The sequence below is a fragment of the Chelon labrosus genome (genome assembly GCF_963514085.1).
Source record: "Chelon labrosus genome assembly, chromosome: 12".
NCBI lineage: Eukaryota > Metazoa > Chordata > Actinopteri > Mugiliformes > Mugilidae > Chelon > Chelon labrosus.
Genome location: NC_140345.1, coordinates 9016455 through 9034583, shown reverse-complemented (window position 1 = coordinate 9034583; position 18129 = coordinate 9016455). Strand labels below are relative to the sequence as shown.

At 41.8% G+C, this 18129-nt stretch overlaps 3 protein-coding genes across 4 annotated transcripts; 1 reads left to right on the top strand and 2 right to left on the bottom strand.

The window, feature by feature from the left end:
• The first annotated feature begins 1398 nt into the window (after nucleotides 1-1398).
• Nucleotides 1399-8094, top strand: phc1 (polyhomeotic homolog 1). 2 transcript variants are annotated; one of them, XM_084556748.1, is made up of 14 exons: nucleotides 1399-1537; nucleotides 2412-2533; nucleotides 2638-2748; nucleotides 2840-2905; nucleotides 2991-3134; nucleotides 3830-3985; nucleotides 4158-4910; nucleotides 5017-5149; nucleotides 5283-5461; nucleotides 5561-5624; nucleotides 5720-5807; nucleotides 6453-6624; nucleotides 6954-7188; nucleotides 7280-8094. In XM_084556748.1, the coding sequence occupies exons 2-14, from the start codon at nucleotides 2417-2419 to the stop codon at nucleotides 7429-7431; spliced, it is 2370 nt and encodes a 789-aa protein (XP_084412874.1). In that variant the 5' UTR covers nucleotides 1399-1537; nucleotides 2412-2416; the 3' UTR covers nucleotides 7432-8094. The 2 variants fall into 2 exon arrangements, with proteins under 2 accessions (XP_084412874.1, XP_084412875.1); XM_084556749.1 differs by having other exon boundaries at nucleotides 1524-1537; nucleotides 2395-2533.
• Nucleotides 8095-8168: 74 nt separating this feature from the next.
• styk1b (serine/threonine/tyrosine kinase 1b) lies at nucleotides 8169-13120 on the bottom strand. Its single transcript, XM_084556568.1, has 10 exons — nucleotides 12515-13120; nucleotides 11620-11666; nucleotides 11236-11406; nucleotides 10446-10778; nucleotides 10170-10351; nucleotides 9953-10027; nucleotides 9493-9701; nucleotides 9345-9385; nucleotides 9032-9128; nucleotides 8169-8901 (listed from the first exon to the last, which is right to left on the bottom strand). Exons 2-10 carry the CDS (start codon nucleotides 11663-11665, stop codon nucleotides 8709-8711), a joined length of 1347 nt encoding a protein of 448 aa, XP_084412694.1. The 5' UTR covers nucleotide 11666; nucleotides 12515-13120; the 3' UTR covers nucleotides 8169-8708.
• A 304-nt stretch (nucleotides 13121-13424) lies between these two features.
• On the bottom strand, nucleotides 13425-18108 carry LOC311496657 (glutathione S-transferase kappa 1-like). Its single transcript, XM_084556569.1, has 8 exons — nucleotides 17921-18108; nucleotides 17751-17832; nucleotides 17584-17665; nucleotides 17355-17483; nucleotides 15220-15365; nucleotides 15023-15139; nucleotides 14831-14924; nucleotides 13425-14610 (listed from the first exon to the last, which is right to left on the bottom strand). Exons 2-8 carry the CDS (start codon nucleotides 17817-17819, stop codon nucleotides 14561-14563), a joined length of 687 nt encoding a protein of 228 aa, XP_084412695.1. The 5' UTR covers nucleotides 17820-17832; nucleotides 17921-18108; the 3' UTR covers nucleotides 13425-14560.
• Between the last annotated feature and the right edge of the window lie 21 nt (nucleotides 18109-18129).

Below are 18129 nucleotides of genomic sequence, written 5' to 3'. Positions count from 1 at the left end.
AAAAGCCCTCATACTTTCTCCTGTGTTTCTAGGAATACATAAATTCTGCTGACATCTTCACAACATGATTCACCTTATGAGCATTACAGATGGAAACAATGATACGGCTTTCATTGAATTTCTGGATCATTTAGGAAAACAGTGTTGGGGGAAAAGAAAGTAGAGGATTAAAAAGCTTTGGAGGGAAGCCAGTTTCAGAGAAACCACAGAATAACATTAGTTCAAAGCCCCAGCAATTACAGTACAGTACATTTATTAGATAGTCTTTAATAGTATAGTATTAGATAGTGTAATTCAATAATAGTGTGAATGCCTTTATAATTTCAGATTTTAAAATAGGTGAAATAATCAGTGATTGGTTCTAAGCGTACACTGGAGAATTTAAAGAGATTACAGTCATTCAGAGGGCAGCTTGGATATATACAACAAAGAATATTTGTGCACAGAAGAACTGGCAGATAAAGTTGTAAAGGCAACCACATCGATATTTAATTGTTTATGTCAGGAGTCAGTGAAGCAATTAGACAATTATGAGGTTTAAATAAAATTTTACAAATGACTTTACTGCCTTCACAGTGTCCAAATGAGGAGTTGCATATTTTAAATGTTTAGGCATGTTACCTATGTTTATTACTTAATAGGTTGTCTTTTTTACATATATATTATATAATAACAAAAGAGCAGAAGAAGAAGAAGAAGATCAAAGTATACAGAGAATCTTTGTCCGTCACTGAAGCATTGAGGAAGATTAAGCATAGCCATTTTTAACTGTAGACAGTATACGAAGTTACATCGTAACATTTTAAAATAATATAATTTAGATACAAGATAACAGAGGTCTTCAACAGGGGGTCCGCGACCCCTAGGGGGTCCGCGGAGGTACTGCAGGGGGGTCGCGAAAATGTTTTGATTGATTAGACATTTTTTTATATTCACCTCCACAATTTTTTTTAAACACACATGAAGTTCTTTTTAAATGTTATACAGCTTGGGGATTATGGGGAAAAGAATCAAGGCTCTAACTATTATATAACATATATTTATGGGCGATTTCCTGATAGTAGTGATCATAAACGGCAACAGAGTCAACCATCTTGATGTAAATAAACGATCTATGCTGCTGTGCCATACTATAGGACCGGTTTAATATAAAACACAATTTTATACAATATATATATATAAGTAGGGGGTCCCCGCTCCATCTCTCCATCAGATTGGGGGTCCTTGGCCTGGAAAACGTTGAAGACCCCTGCAAGATAATGTATTTTTTGTTTGATTTCATGATCCACACTCCATTCCAGTTGGTGGCGGTATGCTTACTAACATTCATTGGCCCAAAGAAGACGAAGAAGAAGACGTAAAAGCAGCAGCAGCAGCTGAAGAAGTAGTAGAAGAAGAAGAAGAAGAAGTAGAAGAAAGGGACCTTAAGGGGCGGGGTTTCGTTGGAGGCAAAAATCCTGTCGTTGGGAGTTACAAATAAGATCGGAGTAATATCTTGGTTGCATTTAGCTGTGAAAGGGACAGAAAAAGGGAGGAGGTAAACACATAAGTACACCGAAAGCACTAAACGTTGACATGTTGCACGGGTTATAGTCTGCTTGTTGATAGCCCTCTGCCTGCAGAAAGCAGCTAAAATGCTAACAAGTTAGCCTATGTTAAACTAACACTTAAGGTTGCACCCTTTTTACTTAGAAAACACATGTTTTACCGTTGCACCAAACTAACTTCTCGACTTTCATTTAATATTTCTGCACTCAATATTATTCTGTGCCGGTGACAAACCTTATTGCAGTGTAGTTGCGGTATTTTAGACTGTTGTTGTGAGATGGCTAGCAAAACCCATTGTAGTTAGCCACCGCTGCATAGCTAGCATCTTTTGGTGTTTTGAACTTTTCCTCCATGTTGTTCTTTCTCTTGTACCCATCCATCACCTTGACAACTGGTCTGCTAAAGTAAATACCGCTCTGCTCCTGATTGCCACAGTGTTGAAGTTGAAGACATTTGGTATGTCTGTTACAGCTTTGTGTAGGCTGTGATTGCAATAGAGTTTCTTGCAGCGCCTCTTTGTACTAAACAACTCAGCAACTGGTCCCCAGAAGTTTCACAATTTACACATTGTTTTTGTATTATGCTCATAGACAGCAAACAAAAAAAAAATATATATATATATGTTTTTATACTGTCAATGATTATGCCGTAACAACTGATTATTTGGTTTGTGATAAATAAGTAGTTTCTCTGTTTAGGAGATTAGTTTTAGTGTGGTTCCACATTAAAATGTACCACATGTATAATGAGGTTTTAAGAAACTGTTAAATATGCACTGAAAAGTAAGTATTTAGTGCATACAGTTTCTAACAGAGGGAATGTTTAACGACTACTTTTGATCCGTAGATTTTTGTGTTTGGCAGCAAACATGGATGCAGGTGAAGACCAAAGCACAGGAACTACCAATGGAAATACTCAGACAAGTGGGAACTCCCGTGCACCCCAGATAGCCCACATGTCTCTTTATGAAAGGCAAGCTGTACAGGTGAGCGAGTGTTTGTGTGCATACACTAAGAAGACACGCAAGAATATGGATGTTTTCTATCTCAAACTGATGATTTTACTGTATGTATGTGTATGTTTGTGCAGGCTCTCCAAGCTCTGCAAAGACAGCCAAATGCAGCCCAGTACTTCCAGCACCTCATGCTGCAGCAGCAGATCAGCAGTGCCCAACTCCACAATCTGGCTGCTGTGCAACAGGTAAGGAGAGGAACAAGAAAATACTGTCAGTACAAAAATGTAAAATACAGAAAGCACAACACCACATCCATTTCATTTCATTTCATTCCAGGCAACTCTTGCAGCTAGCCGCCAGTCTAATACTCCAAGTAATAGCATGTCCCAAGTGCCCACCACTGTAAGTTTTGATGTGAATTGAATTTCATTATTGATTATGGCAGTTGTAGATGAGTTCAGTAAAAACAAAAATCTGCTCTTACCAGGTCAACCTAAGCACCACCTCTGCTGGAGGGACGATGACCAGTCCACGTCCACATGGCCCGGCCACCTCTGCAACTACAACAACTCTCAACCAATCAGTACTACTGGGTGGAAACTCAGCGGGACAGGGACAGATGTATCTTAGGGTGAGTACAAATTTGTATCCACTGTGTCCGTTTTCTTCTTCTGTAACCGCTTGTTCCTGTGAAGGGTCGCAGGGGGGCTGGAGCCTATCCCAGCTGTCATCGGGCGAGAGGCGGGGTACACCCTGGACAGGTCGCCAGTCTATCGCAGGGCTAACACAGAGAGACAGACAACCATTCACACTCACATACACACCTACGGCCAATTTAAAATCACCAGTTAACCTAATGAGCATGTCTTTGGATGGTGGGAGGAAGCCAGAGTACCCGGAGAGAACCCACGCAGACACAGGGAGAACATGAAAACTCCACACAGAAAGGCCCAGTCGGCCCATGGATTCGAACCCGGGACCTTCTTGCTGTGAGGCATCAGTGCCAACCATCACTCCACTGTGCCACCCTGTGTCCGTTTTAAAATACTAATTAAATGCATGTGTATTGCGCATGTAAGTACAACATATTGCACATGACACAATATTGAGGGTAGTATCTTTTGTTATTAATAACTAGGTTTGTGCATCTTGTGCCAGTGTGGAATGGACACTTTTCTCTGGTTGTTAGCCCAAGCTATGGGCTATATATGAGTCAAGTACTGGCGGTATTCTATCACAGACATGTTTTAAAGAATTAAGACATTAAGTCTTCCATTCCGTCATTTGCCAATATATTCTTGACCATCTCTACTGCTCCTTACGCAGGTCAATCGCTCCCTTAGGACTCCACTTGCCTCTCAGCTCATCTTCATGCCTGGGGGTACAGCAACGGCTACTGTAGCAACAGTTGCTCAGACTCAGCCGCAGCAGCAGCATGAAGTTGCTCCTACAGCTGCAAGTGCCCAGTCTGACAATGATCAGGTTGGTGTGTTATTTAACAGTTTCCAAACACTCTAACAAATGTCAAGTACCCAGATACGTAATTTTAAAGGGCTCCATTTTAATTCACATGTGTTTCACTGAACCCGGCAATCTGCGGTACAGAGAAAGGTATAAAGCTGCAGTTTGTAAAAATCGTTTCTTTATCTCACAGGTACAGAACCTGGCCCTACACTGTGCTTCCACTCCCAAGAATGTTGCTGTCAAGAGTGAGTTTCCAGAGAGAAAAGATGCTGCCAGCTTTCCTCTGGGTCAGCAGCAGCAACAGACTTACCCCCTAACAGCCCAGCAGCAGCAGCAAGTGCAATCACAACAGCAACAACAAATTGCCAAAGCTAATTTTACACAGCAAACAACCACCAACCCAATGACAGTAAAGACTGGAAACCAGGCTACCATGACTGTAACTCCTGCTGCTTCTGTAGCTCCTTCTTCCTCTTCCTCATCAGCCCTCCCTCTCTCCCAGCTCCTTCTGTCCCCCTCTGCTGCCCCTGTGATCCTGGTGCCCACCTCAAATGTTCCTACCTCCACCCAGGGCTACCCTATTGGCTCGGTGGCACCAAAAGCCAACGTTAACACTCAGACTCTGGTGGTGCAGCCCCTGCAACAGGCCACTAATGTGGACAAAGGTCCCGTTCCAATCCAGCCGAAGACAGCTCAGGGACACCGCTTACCTGTGCAGCTACCTCCTCGACACCCACCTCCCATTCTCCCAGCTCCACCTAGTAACAACCAGGTCACCATGGGGAGTCACAACCCTCCCCACATCCCTGTCCAACTAGTGGGAGCCAGACAGGGCTTAGCGGGAAATGCACAAGCTGTGGCTCTGGCACAGGCACGAAGCAGCGCCACCCAGGAAAGTCCATCTGTTGGGAATATCAGTGCAGGCTCCAACAATAATACTATGGTAAGAGTTACCACAAGCACGTACTGGTTTGTTTAAGTGTATGGATAAAATCTTTGTACACAGAATCGTAAGACTGTCCTCCTTTTTTCCCCCCACATTCTGTTAGACAAAGCCTGTCATTGGTTCACTGAAGAGAAAATCTGACTGTGACGTACCAAATGAGATGACAGAATCTTCAGACTGTGCCCCAATGAAAGATTCTGCTCCTCCTTTATCCCCTGCCCCTACAAAAGACTCAGGTGTGTCAGCGTTGTCCTCTCAAATCAAGCATAGATTATAAATAGCAGTATTAGAAAGTTTTAACTGCAAGTCTCAAAAACTGGTCTAAATCTTATTATTGTCCTTGTTTGTTTGTTTTTTTTTCTTCACCAGCTCATCTTGTAGAAGCTGCGTTTTCATCTCCTCCCACCCTTTCTTTGCCTCTGCCCTTGTCAAGAGTTGGACATGGAGACAGAGACAGAGCACCTGTTCCACAGGCAGTAGTCAAACCTCAAGTCCTCACTCATCTTATTGAGGGTTTTGTGATTCAGGAGGGAGCTGAGCCCTTCCCTGTAAGTGCACCTTGTCATGATAAAAAAACTACTGAATCAAATCTTGTGCGCTTTCCCGTTCACAGTTTCTCACTGTCAGGCTTGTATTTGATGCAACAGGTCGCTGGACTCCTCAAAGACAGAGATTTTGCTCTAGTTGGCCGCACAGAAAACGGACCTCCGTGTAAGTGGTGCTTTATTCTTCTGTTTTGTATGAAACCCTAGAAACTGTGTGTATGGTCAGTATTCTGATGTGTAGTTTTTCCATTTCACCCACAGTGTTGAAGTGTGAGTATTGTGGAAGCCTCGCTCCCGCTAGCCAGTTCAGAGGATCAAAGAGGTTCTGCTCTAATACTTGTGCTAAAAGGTACAGTTTATTTTAACATCATAAAGCTTCTCATTTAGCATTCATTTTAACAGCGTGTTGTCCAAAAGGGTTTTGTGCTCCATGTCAATGATAAATGTTCATTTGTAAGTAGCTATCAAGTAGCTATCAAGTAGCTATCAAGCCTTTTTCAGGGTTTTATTCCAGCTAGAGGCTGTAGCAGCTGGTGGTCTGCGGCCAGGCAGTGGCTGGATCAGAAACCTGCAAGCTCTTCACAGTTGATACAGCTAAAAGATAAGAAACTGTAGGAGAAGGTTTCTTCACATTTAAAGATATTTTCTTAACCATATGCCAAAGAACTAATAAATATCTCTCTTTGTTGGACACGAAGTGTCTCATATTGTATACATAGAGGTTTCCATCTGCTTTTTTTGACTATAAAACTATATAAAAGTTCTTAAGTTTTTAATGTTACAGCTATACAGTCAGCACAGCACTTCCCACCTTTGTAATGTGGTGAAAGTTATATATATTTAAATTGTAGTAAAACAGAGGAGTTATACTGTCGAGGATAGTTTAGGGGCATCTTTAATGTGCATTGGAAGATAACTCCAGAGAGATTCAGCATCTGCCAAAAAACGGATTGTTATGTCTTGTTTATTACTTACTGTGCTTTTCAACCTACAGGTATAACGTAAGCTGCAGCCAACACTTCAAGACCAGCAGAGGGAGGAGTGGTGCAGGGTTGGCACCACCTCCAGCTCCCACAGAGAGTGCTGCTAGGCGTAGGGGCCCGTCTCGCAGGAACAGTTCCAATAGTGCCTGTAACAAAATGTCAAGCAAGCATCTACCTGTCAAGGTGAGAGCTGGAGTTTTAAGGAGAGACTGAATATTCAGTGTTCCGTCCTGTTGTCAACAAGTCATATCATAGCACAGGATAATGTGTTTTGTCAGTACAGTAAACACAAGCACTGTGGTTTGTACGTACTGAACACCTTCCTGGCGCTGCACACACTCACTAGGGCACCATTTGTGTTTTGGTCCACTGCTGAAATTGATTAATTTTGTTAATGTTGCAAAAAAAAAAAGACATTTGTACCATTTGAATATATGATAAACAACTGCAGCTTCTTGTCTTAAGTTCCATTTATGGAGTTTATGTTTTAATCTATGCTGTTTTTGGTTCAGTGTCACTCTGAGTCCAGTCGCTCAGAGGATGTATCCAGCGATGGGGAAGAAGAGGACGATTCTCCCTCGCTGTCCCCGAGCTCGTCACACTCCTGCTCAAGAGCTGACCACAGTGCTCCTCAGTCTGACAGCTCAGCACCTGGAAGCCTCCCACTAGATGGAGCCAACTTTCTGTCTGCGACTCCTGCTCAATGGAGCGTGGAGGAAGTCCACAGGTTTATATCCTCACTTCAAGGTTGGTGCTCAGCGATTAGATCACAGTTTCGTCTGTCAAATTCATTAGCTTGTGTGCTAGTTCCATCTCCTTGTCTTTCCGTTGTGTTCAGGCTGTGAGGAGCTGGCTGCCCAGTTTCTGTCCCAGGAAATAGACGGGCAGGCTCTGCTGCTTTTGCGAGAGGACCATCTGATTTCCACCATGAACATCAAGCTGGGTCCTGCTCTCAAGATCTGTGCCTCCATCAACAGCCTGCGTGAGTAATGGAGGCCAGGATCGTTTTCTTAATTCTGACTGGAAACAACACTTGACAGCGAGAGACACGGAGGAGGTTTTTCTTTTTTTTAACAAAACACAAATGTGCCCCATCTGTCATGCAGAGTCATGGAGATGGACAGTTTACTTTCAGGACACTGAATGTTCAAAAACATGTTTGCAAACTGTTATGTGTGAGTGGTGAGCAGTTGAGTCAGTAGTCCTTGTCTGTTTTTCTGTCAGTGCGAGTTAAGACAGGACACTTTATTCCTCTGGATAGAAAACAGGACCGTTGCCTTCTTGCTGTATTTCACATGGTGCTTTAACTTTAGTAATATCATTCGAGGTGATGTTAACAACAGTCCATTACATTTATATTCTTTTAGTAGTGCGCTGTACTTTTTTGCCATAGATGATCAATCCAGGCTCCAATCACATCAAAAAAAGGACACTCGGAAAGCCTGGTATTTTAATTAGTCTATCGTATATTATTAAAGGTTTAGTTTTGTATCTTTTCCCTTTTATACTACAATCAGAATTATTTTTTCATGGATACAATATAGTTTTAGTAGCTTTAATCAACATAACTACCTGAAAATAGGTATTTCTCATGGTTTGTTCTCTCGAGGTGCTGAGTGGAAGTGCTCTCTGTACATGTATGCAGTACCACCAATAAACAATACCTGTTACTGGAGCCGTGAGCGTGCTTTTATTTTATTTAAAAAAAAAAAAAAAAAAAGGTCCTCAGCCTTGTGATTATATTTTTATTCACATTTGAGTTCATGTAAACCGTTCATTTCTTGCTCATTGACGTCCACATGAACTGAGCAACACGGAGTAAACACAATAATCACATTGATATGTTCCCTTCCATAACTGACTGATACGGAGTCTTACAAACATTTTTTAGCAACATATATTACATCCTTCAACATACACTGGCTTCAAACAGGATTTGTAAACCATCATATGTTGACAGTATTTGGTTCAGAAGCTGTACATCCATCAGGTTTACATATATTAAAGTCTACAAAATAAATGGTTCTATTTCCCCAACTGAGATTCAGTTATTGGTTAAATAAACAAAATGTTTTACTGAGATAAAAAGAAAAAGTTCCAGTTAACGTATCGTTGCTTCGGTGCAAATCTATTTCATGACCCAAAACGCCCATACACCCGGTCTGGAACACTTATATTGCATCTGGAAGGAATTGTTTTGTAAAAGTGCACCTTTGGGGCAATTGACAGTAGTGCAATTTATTTATCTATTTATTCATTGGCACTGATCAGAAAACGGTGTAGCTGTTGGTTTCCCCGTATCCTGCTTCCTGTAGGTATTGTTCGATGTTTACCGTCCCCGACGACTTGAGGACTTTGTCAGAGGCGCCCTTCTCTCCCGAGACGAGCTTTCGGCTGACTTCAGCCAGCGTGGGTCGATCCTGATCCTTCCACTGGCAGCAACCTTTAATGATGGTATACCTGAGAAAGAAAGACATCAGAAGACAGTATGAAGTCTTGAACACAATTGTTAAAGAGGTGAAAACTTGTAATCGGTGAACTGCTTCAGGTTTGACGTTTTCATTATGTGGAGCATGCAGAGGACACCTACAGCGCGTTGGAGCAGTTGGAGGGTTTTTTCAGGGTTTTTCCTCGTTGATGAAACTGCAGAAGCTCTTTAACTGAGATGTCTGCAAAAGGAGCTTCACCTAGAGAGGAGAGAAGAGAGAAATTAGCAGATATACTACAGCTATGGAGAGAAATACATAACAGGACTGATGGCTGGAAGTTAATCAAGGTACGTAAGTTACCACACTAATGCAAATACAATAAAGAAATCCATGTTGACTCACACATTATTGCTAATAAAACTAGTTGTGAAGTGTGAGAGAATATTGGTGTGAAAACATCTGGGAACAACTTACCCAAAGTGGTCATTTCATACAATAGGATACCAAATGACCAGCTAGAGAGGGACACACAGACACAGATGTTACAATCTTCCAGAATCTACAACAACAACTGAAAGCCCATGTCTGATTCAGGTGATACAGAGAGGTATAATGAGCTCACATGTCGCTGCTCTGACTGACAGGCCTCTTGGCTAACACCTCTGGTGCCTGCCACTTCTTCATGCTAGGATCATCTTTCTGTGTGACTCCCTGGTTCTTCCGTGTATAGACCCCGTGTAGGCCCCACAGCTTGGCCGTGAACTCCTTAGTGACCAGCACGCTGCTGGCACGAATTTTTCCGTGGAGGAGATCTTTGCTGTGGAGGAACTCCTGATCGGACAACAAGGATTTTAAGGTTAAACAAACACGCCCGTGCAGTTAAGTAAATATGTAAAGGTCCTCCGTTGTACAAAAGCAAAATGACGTTATTGTTTGTCCTGTTTGTGATTGTCAGGTGCCGTATGTGCATGGTACAGTGAAGGATTTTAGGAGGGAAAGCCCACTAACAAGTCAGAGCTGACGCAGTGGTGTTTCTGGTTTCGAACATGTGATACTATTACTGAGGTTCTTAGCATACTAACCAGTGCAGAGGCCACCTGCTTGGCCATGGTGAATATTCGTCTCTCAGTCATTTCACAGGGTGGCTCCACATTGTCCTGGAAAAACAAATACAAGTCCTGTCATTTGGATGGTGACACATTTTCTATTTGTTTACCTTTACCTTTTAATGGTTTGATAGAGATCCACTAACTCATTCACCGAAGCATGGAAAATAAATATATCCTTGACACTCCCTACCTGTCTGCATTGCCACAAGTAGCTGAGCAGGTCTCTGTTTTCTAGCTCTTCCACAACTGTAACCAGAGGAGCCCGAAGCGAGACGACACCTAGGAGCTCTGGCAGGAATGGATGTGGGCCAAGCTGGGCCAGGAACGACGCAAAACCCAGGAAGCTGTGTCTCTCTGTGGCATCGGCTGAGTCTGTGGAGGAATTCAACAGAGATGGGTGAGAGAGAATAATAACTGAAACAGACCTGCATCAGCAGTCAGAGACAAACTTCCATTAAACTCTCACCATTCAGCACCCGCAGTACCACATTCCTGTTGTCCATGCGTGCCCTGTAGAGGGACACTGAGGAGTTGGAGTTCAGGGAGAAGGTAGCAGGCAGAGGGGTGACCAGGTTGAAGGACTCAGGCAGCCTCTGGCGTGGCAGCTCTCTGGGCTGGACGATGGGGGTGAAACTGGGCTTGAACGGCTGCGGCGGGGGGCTGGGTAGGGAAACGGGCGTGGTCTCAGATGTTTGGATTGTTTTGGGGTAGTAGGAGTTCGGGGGACTGAAGGTGGAGTAGGAATTGGGCATGTCCAAGGCGATGCTTTCATGCTCCAAAACATTAATACCTGCCGGAGCTACAGACACAGAGAAGAGAATCATTATCAGCAGGGATACATGCAACAATTCACACCAAAGTAGGAAAAAAGGTTACACTAAAACTTGATGATCTATTTTCTTAACTACACTACATTAATCTGCACAAATCATTTATCATCCCGTTAGCATTTATAAGACCCAGATTTAAGATTTAAGCACTGAAAACATAGTTTAGAATACATAATACAGTGAAATATAGTTATCAGGACCATTTAAATACTTGTTAGTGCCTCCAATGAGGACATATTTTATATTATTACAACACTGTTTTATTGTAGTGCAAGGCCTAATAGAAAAGAGGAGGTTTAGTTTAACAAAACTGCAAACATTATTATTAAAAAAGATTTTGTGATACAAGACATGGAGACAAGTTAAACAGGTTCTGAAGGCAACGATGAAACTCTTAATTTAAAAGAACAACTGGCCGGTTCTTACCATCAATGCCATGCAGAGCTCTCCTGGAAGGTGATTTTGAGGCATTTGGGCGAATTCGGTCGACCTTCTCCGGGCAGTAGCGCAGCAGGAGAACCAAGACCAGAGTGATCAGGAAGATGGCCAGCAGAAAGATGGGCACGATGATCACCTCCTGCTCGTACACACGGATCTCTGCGAACAGCAAGAGAAGTCAATCTTTACCCGCACTCGGCACAGCTGAGATGCAGTGATATCATAATGGCAGACACGTTTTTACAGTGTGCGCTGCTGTGTTTGTTCAGTTGACTCTTGTATTTCCAGACAAACAATCACAAAATACTTCTGAGAATTAGGGAGAAGTCGAATAACTGGCCAGAGGTATTTTCTCCGCTGATAAAGACTTACCACAGATGGTGTCTCCCTGCTGGCAGAGGTTATCTGAAGAAGACATCCTGTCAAATGTAAAAAGAGATGCAGAGATAGTTTAACCCTTTCCATTCTTAGGATACTGTTCACGCAGACACGGTGTACTTTCACTCAGGACACTTCCAGCTGTTAGTGTAACTGCTTCAGGGTGTTATGAGGTCTTTTTGTGAATAGAGGAAAATGATTAAAAGCAACTAATAAAGTGGCAGTGGTAGTCTTGAATCTCATATTGTCTCTGGATCAGATTCTGTTAACAGTAACATGACACTCAGTATGAGAAGGTGTGTAAGGGTAATTGAGACAAGGAACTTCAGATGTTGTGACTCTGTCTGTAAGGTGCGCTGGATGTTTTCTTCCTGGTATAGAGGAAAATTAAAGCTGTTTTTGATTATTTCATCTTCCTTTAAGAGCACAAATTCGTAGAGCTGGTCAATTTACAAAAAAAGTATTAATCTATGAGCCACTTAACTGACAGCTAATGTTTTAGGTGCAGTGGGAAAAAAAAAAGAGTGTACACAGGGAAGCTCTGCAACCACATGATCACCCTGTTACGTCAGTTCTAAGATCTCTAAACCTGTTAATCTGCATTTTTTGACACATTAATGCTTCCATTGCACTACACACCCATAGGTCAAACACACAGAAAAACAGCACACCAAGACGGACATATTATGTCATAAAAATCACTAAAATGTTGCAACCACGGTGAGCTAGTCACTTGTAAGCTTACATGAAAGTAACACAATGCACAATACAAAACACATCTCATATTAACACAATGCACATGGATCACACTAACTCCAGTATGATAGTTTTCAAACAGCTAAAATCACATAAAAGAACAGAGATGCCAGATAAAAACATACTACCTTACCTCCTTCAGCTGACTCTTTTTCACCAAATTAAGAAATAATAAAATAATGAGATCCCGTTATTGTAGGCTCATGTTCCTTTCCTTCACACTCTCTGGCACGTCCCTTACATCTTCCCAGCCCGGCTTCAGCTGCACTGTTCAGATCTTCATTGTCTGTTTTTCACAGGTGATTTCTCCGACTCAGGGGATCAGAGCTGTTTGTCTACGTTACACCTTCTGGGTTTTCTTAACTCCACCCTCATCACCTGCACCATATCCCGCTCCTCTCCTATTTACTCCTCCCTTCTTCCTTCTTTCTGTTTCTCTCTAAGTGGGGATGCTTCACACTGTAAGTGTGGTGATTCACAGCCTTGCTTGCTGAAGACTCTGCTTGAACGGAAACTGCAATTTTATTTTCCCTTTAGGTTTATTTACGTCAGGTATTTGCAGCCCTACCTTCCTCTTCTTTGTGTTGGGAAACAGGTCGCACCACTCCTTGTCATTTTTCAGTATCTGGCCCTTTGTCAAGCATGTTTGGCTCTTTTAAGCCTGGAGCTCGTATGACCAGCTTTGTCTGCCTCTGGAGTAAGCAATAACAAAACGCTTTTCTTTCCATATGTAGACTCAGATATTAATCCCACAACCTAAAATTAAATGTGTGTTTTTAAACAACAATATGTCACTGACTTTGAATGTGTGAAAAACCATAGCCACATACCTGCACATTTAACCACATTGATAATTATGTGGTCATCCACATATTTTCCACTGCCCATTTTGTTTTCATACTTTCATATGGTTTTACTCCTTCGGCAAAAAAGCATGTCCAGCAAACAGATAAAAAAAGATAATAATTAACCTGAATTGCCGCCTCACGGTTGTTTGCTTCTGTCAAGCTGCCAAGTTGAAATTTAAATCTGCGTCAGTCCAAGACACTTACTCTATGATACGTGTGGGGAAGAGAGTAGTGTGTGTTTCAGCAGAACATTATGATGTTACAGTGAGTTTGACATTCTCATTTTATCCTGGAAATTTGTCAGAATTAGCTTATAAATTAATGAGTAAAAGCCAAAAAACATGTTGCTTTTTAATTACAACAACTTAAAAAAACAACATATTTAAACCTTTTTTGGATACAGCGACTTTTAAAATTCTCTCCTGTATTCCCACATTCAGTGCGACCTGAATACATTGGTGCGTACTTTAAAAGAAATTACATCACTGGAGATGTTATATTTACAAGAATGGCAGAGCAAAATGTTGCAAGAAGATTTTATTTATTTATTTTTTTTTCACTGCAATCAAAATAAATGCAAAGTTTCACATAAAAGAAGAGGAGGGAAAACTGGAAGAAATACAGAGAAATCTGTTTTTGTGATTTTAGTCAACACATCATGATCCAGCCAAAAATAACAAGTAAAGAAACACTGCACACCATTGAGGATCTTATCAATAACAATAACCATTTTGGTGCACTTAATTTATGACAAATCATCCGAGTTAATATGTGGAGCATATTAACAATCACTCGATTACAGTCACTGGGCCAAAATAGAGCAATGAGATGCATTAAGCCTTTTAAGCCCACATTGGGAAAGAGGAGATTCATACCTTTGACAAGTCATCAGTCTACAAAAACCTGAAACAAACAGAAAGCCACAAACCCACTAACACCTTTAGGCATTTTGGTTTCCAACACACCAGCCTGCAGCTATTTAGACTGTGGGACGAAATGCACACAGAGAGGTCTCTGTCTGCCGAGTAAAAAAGGTTTGAACTTAAAGACTTTGTTGTGTTAACGTCTGATGATTGTACAGCTGGACGCAACACACTGAAATATATGAAAGATTTATTATATTGATTTCAAACTGAAAATGAAGGTTAACATTTACACACAGTCAGCTGTCGGTTACATAGCGTGACAGTTATTTTAAATTCACACATTTAAAGTCCGACATTTCTACCATGTATTAGTTATTAAGGTCTACCGCGTGGTTTCAGAAGGCACCGCTTAGACAGAAGCAGAATCTGTGCGCAAATCAACAACATATGAAGACAGTTTCCACCTCAAAGCTTGGCAGCCGATTTGTCAGGCGTGGGTCCCAGCCACTTCTCTCCTGAAACAGAGAACAAAGTGAGAAACAAAAGGGAAAAGGCACAGAACTGAATCAGTTTTATCAATGCAACACTAGAGTGAGCTGTGATTCTTACTGCGTGTCATGGAATTGGACAAAGTCAGTTAAAGTCAGACATACAGGAGGATGAACCTTTAACTGACAAGATCCTTTATTTGGGTCATTTTGTTTGTGAATGGTGTGTAATGTAATGTACTCTCACCAATGCAGTGGGCCAAAAGCTCAAATCTGTCAGATCCAAAAAACAACTCCGGCTTTCCATTAATATGACAGACCAGCAGGGGGAAGCCAAATGCCTGCAGCAGAGTTAGGAGGAGAGACTTTGTTCATCACACTGACATACTGCATCTTCACTCCCTTTTTAATCTACAGGGAGAGCGGAAGGACAACTGACCCCATATTTAAGTGCATCATCTGTCACGGCTTTAAGCTTGTCTTTGATCTCCTTCGAGGTGGAAAGCTCCAGCACTTCTTTAACCTCACTTTCAGGCAATCCTGCTTTCATTGCTGCCTGCAAAAAAAAACAAAGGAATAGTAAATGAGGATTCTTGAATGTTATAAAGGTTACCAGGATGTTAAATAAATTGGTACCTCAGACAGTGACGCGGGTTCAGTGATGTCTTTATCTTCACTCCAGATCCTTCTCCACAGCTCACGGGACACCTGCTCCACCTGCTTGTCGCCACCCTTCTCTCTCTCTTGCACTGCTATCACCAATCTCATTGCCTTCAAGGATCCTAGAGGAAGATAACAGGAGAAGACCTGTAACATTGTACTGTAGCTTGGCTGAATGAAGATGCAGCTATTGTCTTGTGAAAGGTTCACTTTCCAACAAGTGAGAAAAGTGACATATACATCAGAATACAAAGTACACCTAAACATCCAGGTTCACAAAATGTTTCGCCGATGGTACTTTTGTATGAGAATATGGGAATATGCACGTTAAGCTCAGTGTCTGCCGACATGATGGAGGTGTTAAAGCTGCACTGATCAACCTTTTTAGATTAACAATGGACGAATCCGGGAAATCAGCGACTGCTGTTTGATGGCTTTGCCTTTGCCGACAGTGGCCAATGTTTCAGGCTTCTGGTGTAGCCAGCAGATGAGCAAATAATGGATAACCTATATCTGGGTCCAGACTTCCTGTTCCGTATGCTGATCATTGCTCACAGTCCCACTAGGAACCCGTAAAGCTATATTGGACTGGAGTTTAACACTACCACTTGAGCTTTGTTTGATGAATTTGCTTGAGCAACATAATGTGTTTCATATCTTGCAGACAAGGTTCATCTACCTGAAGACCTGCTTAAAATGACTGGCCAATATTAGTTAGGCTATGAATGGACAACAAGCAGAGAACAGAAAGTTTCCAATACCCGAAATCTTGTTCCTTGCCTACAGATTCCCGTGCAGACATCCGTTTAAAATTAACTATGGGTCAAATGACTATACGTAATACAAAATAAGATGCTTGTGGTGATGCACACACCTGATTCAGCAGGTCTCATCTACTCTGAAGTGGTTAGACATCCTTCACCACATAGTTTTGTATTACACCCTGTATCGTTCACTGCCTTTGCTCTCATCAACTTCAATTTAAAGCTTCAGCAGGCAGCTAAAAGGCTCCGATCAACCGACTCCACACTATCTGCTCATCAACACACTGCAGACAATGAAAGCTGGTCGGGTAAGGCAAGCACTTGGCAGCCAAATATCTTTCATGACTCCAAGCAGAGCGAAAAGAGAGTCAATATTGGACATATGTTTATAACACATAAATGCCCCTGTTGCCGTGTGTCTGCGAGAGGCGTTTCCTTAACAACAGTAGAGAAGCAAAATTAGGATGTGATGTCCGGATTAGACTCTAGCTTTTCATCAAACCTCTCTTTCAGTGACTTATGTGATTCGTATTTCAGTCCTAAGATTAATCAACATCTACCACAACACTGGCTGTAAGTCATTGCCTAGTTGTAATCGCTGCCGTCTGAAAACCTCTGCAGTCCTCTCCGTCGGCAAATTAAAAGCGCAAAGCCACGCATGGATTTCTGTCAAGCCGTGACATTTAGGACGAGAATGTCTAGGTGTTATGAGAAATGGTGTTCATTCAAGCCTCCTAAAAACTCATATTGAATGAACAATGAAACAAAGATTTATTTATTTCATTTTTTTTGTGTATACATAAAGAAGGCAAATGATTTTCTTTGTGAAGTAGGGCTCTGTCCCAAAGCTGAATATAAATGACAGTGGGATTTTGTGTGAGGTTTTCAGAGAATGTGGAAGTTTTGGTCACACTTTGTCTCACTATAAAATGTGATAGCATGTCAGTGTCAGCTTTATGCTTGTTTAAAAAGGTAAGATAAATAAATGCCTGTTACAGTTTTCCATAGCCAAATGTGATATACTATGATAACCTGTTTTCTATTTGACCAACCTAAATCCCTGAGATGTTCAGTTTGCTTTATTATGAGATAAGACAAAAAATGATTATTAGATTATCAACCAATTCATTTAGTGAAGACCTTCATCATGTCAGCTAATATTGTGCTTAAGACACATATTCCCAGATCATTGCTTATAAATCAAATTAGCTCACAACCAGAGTAACATAATGTGCACTTCATAGAAAGGGGCCCAGCAGTGTGGGCTCTACAGTCAGCTTACTCTACGCTCTAGATATATGCGATCTAATAGTTGCACATTAATGTAATAATTGCGCTTGTTTGTACCTTTTATGAACATGACCTCAGCGGGGTCAGATGGTGACTGCAAGGGAACATTGAAGTACTTTGCCAAGCGGGTGAGATCCTTGTGCATATACAAGTTCTTGTTAGGAACAATGCCAGGAGGCTTGTTGCCTGTCAGATAAGACAAATGTCGCACCAATTATGTCAGTCAGTCAATGTCCACACACTTGTGCATGTGCGGCAGCAGTTTACAGGTGGCTGATACTTGTACCTGATCCATACATGACGCCACCCAAATATGCGGGACGCAGCTTGAGGTCTATGTTCCATATGTTTCTGTAGCGACACATGACCTGCAATCACAGATGACCCACAGTATGAAAATGCATTAAACAAGTTCTGCAGCAGGAACACGAATACAAGAACAAGGACACTAACCTCAAAGCCGAGCCAAGAATACGGCGAAACTACATCGTAGAACAACTCCACAACTTTCTTGGAGGTCATCGTGGGTCAGCGGCTTTAAATTGAAGTTAGATTAATATCCAGTGTGTCAATGACTCGAGCAGCGTCTGTGCTCCTGCGTAGTGTGTCAAAGTTCAACGTACCTGACTCGAGCTACTCGATGTGACGTCTGCAGTAAATCCGCGCAAAACTAAATAAACACCAGTGAAGTATCTCAACAGAAAGTACCTGTTGGTTTCAGTAGACGAATCAGTGCAGAATGAGTTTGACCAGCTGTGACCACAGACTGACCTAACAGTTTAAGTTATCCACAGTTACCGTCTCTTCTTTTCTTCTTTTGGAATTGTTGTCA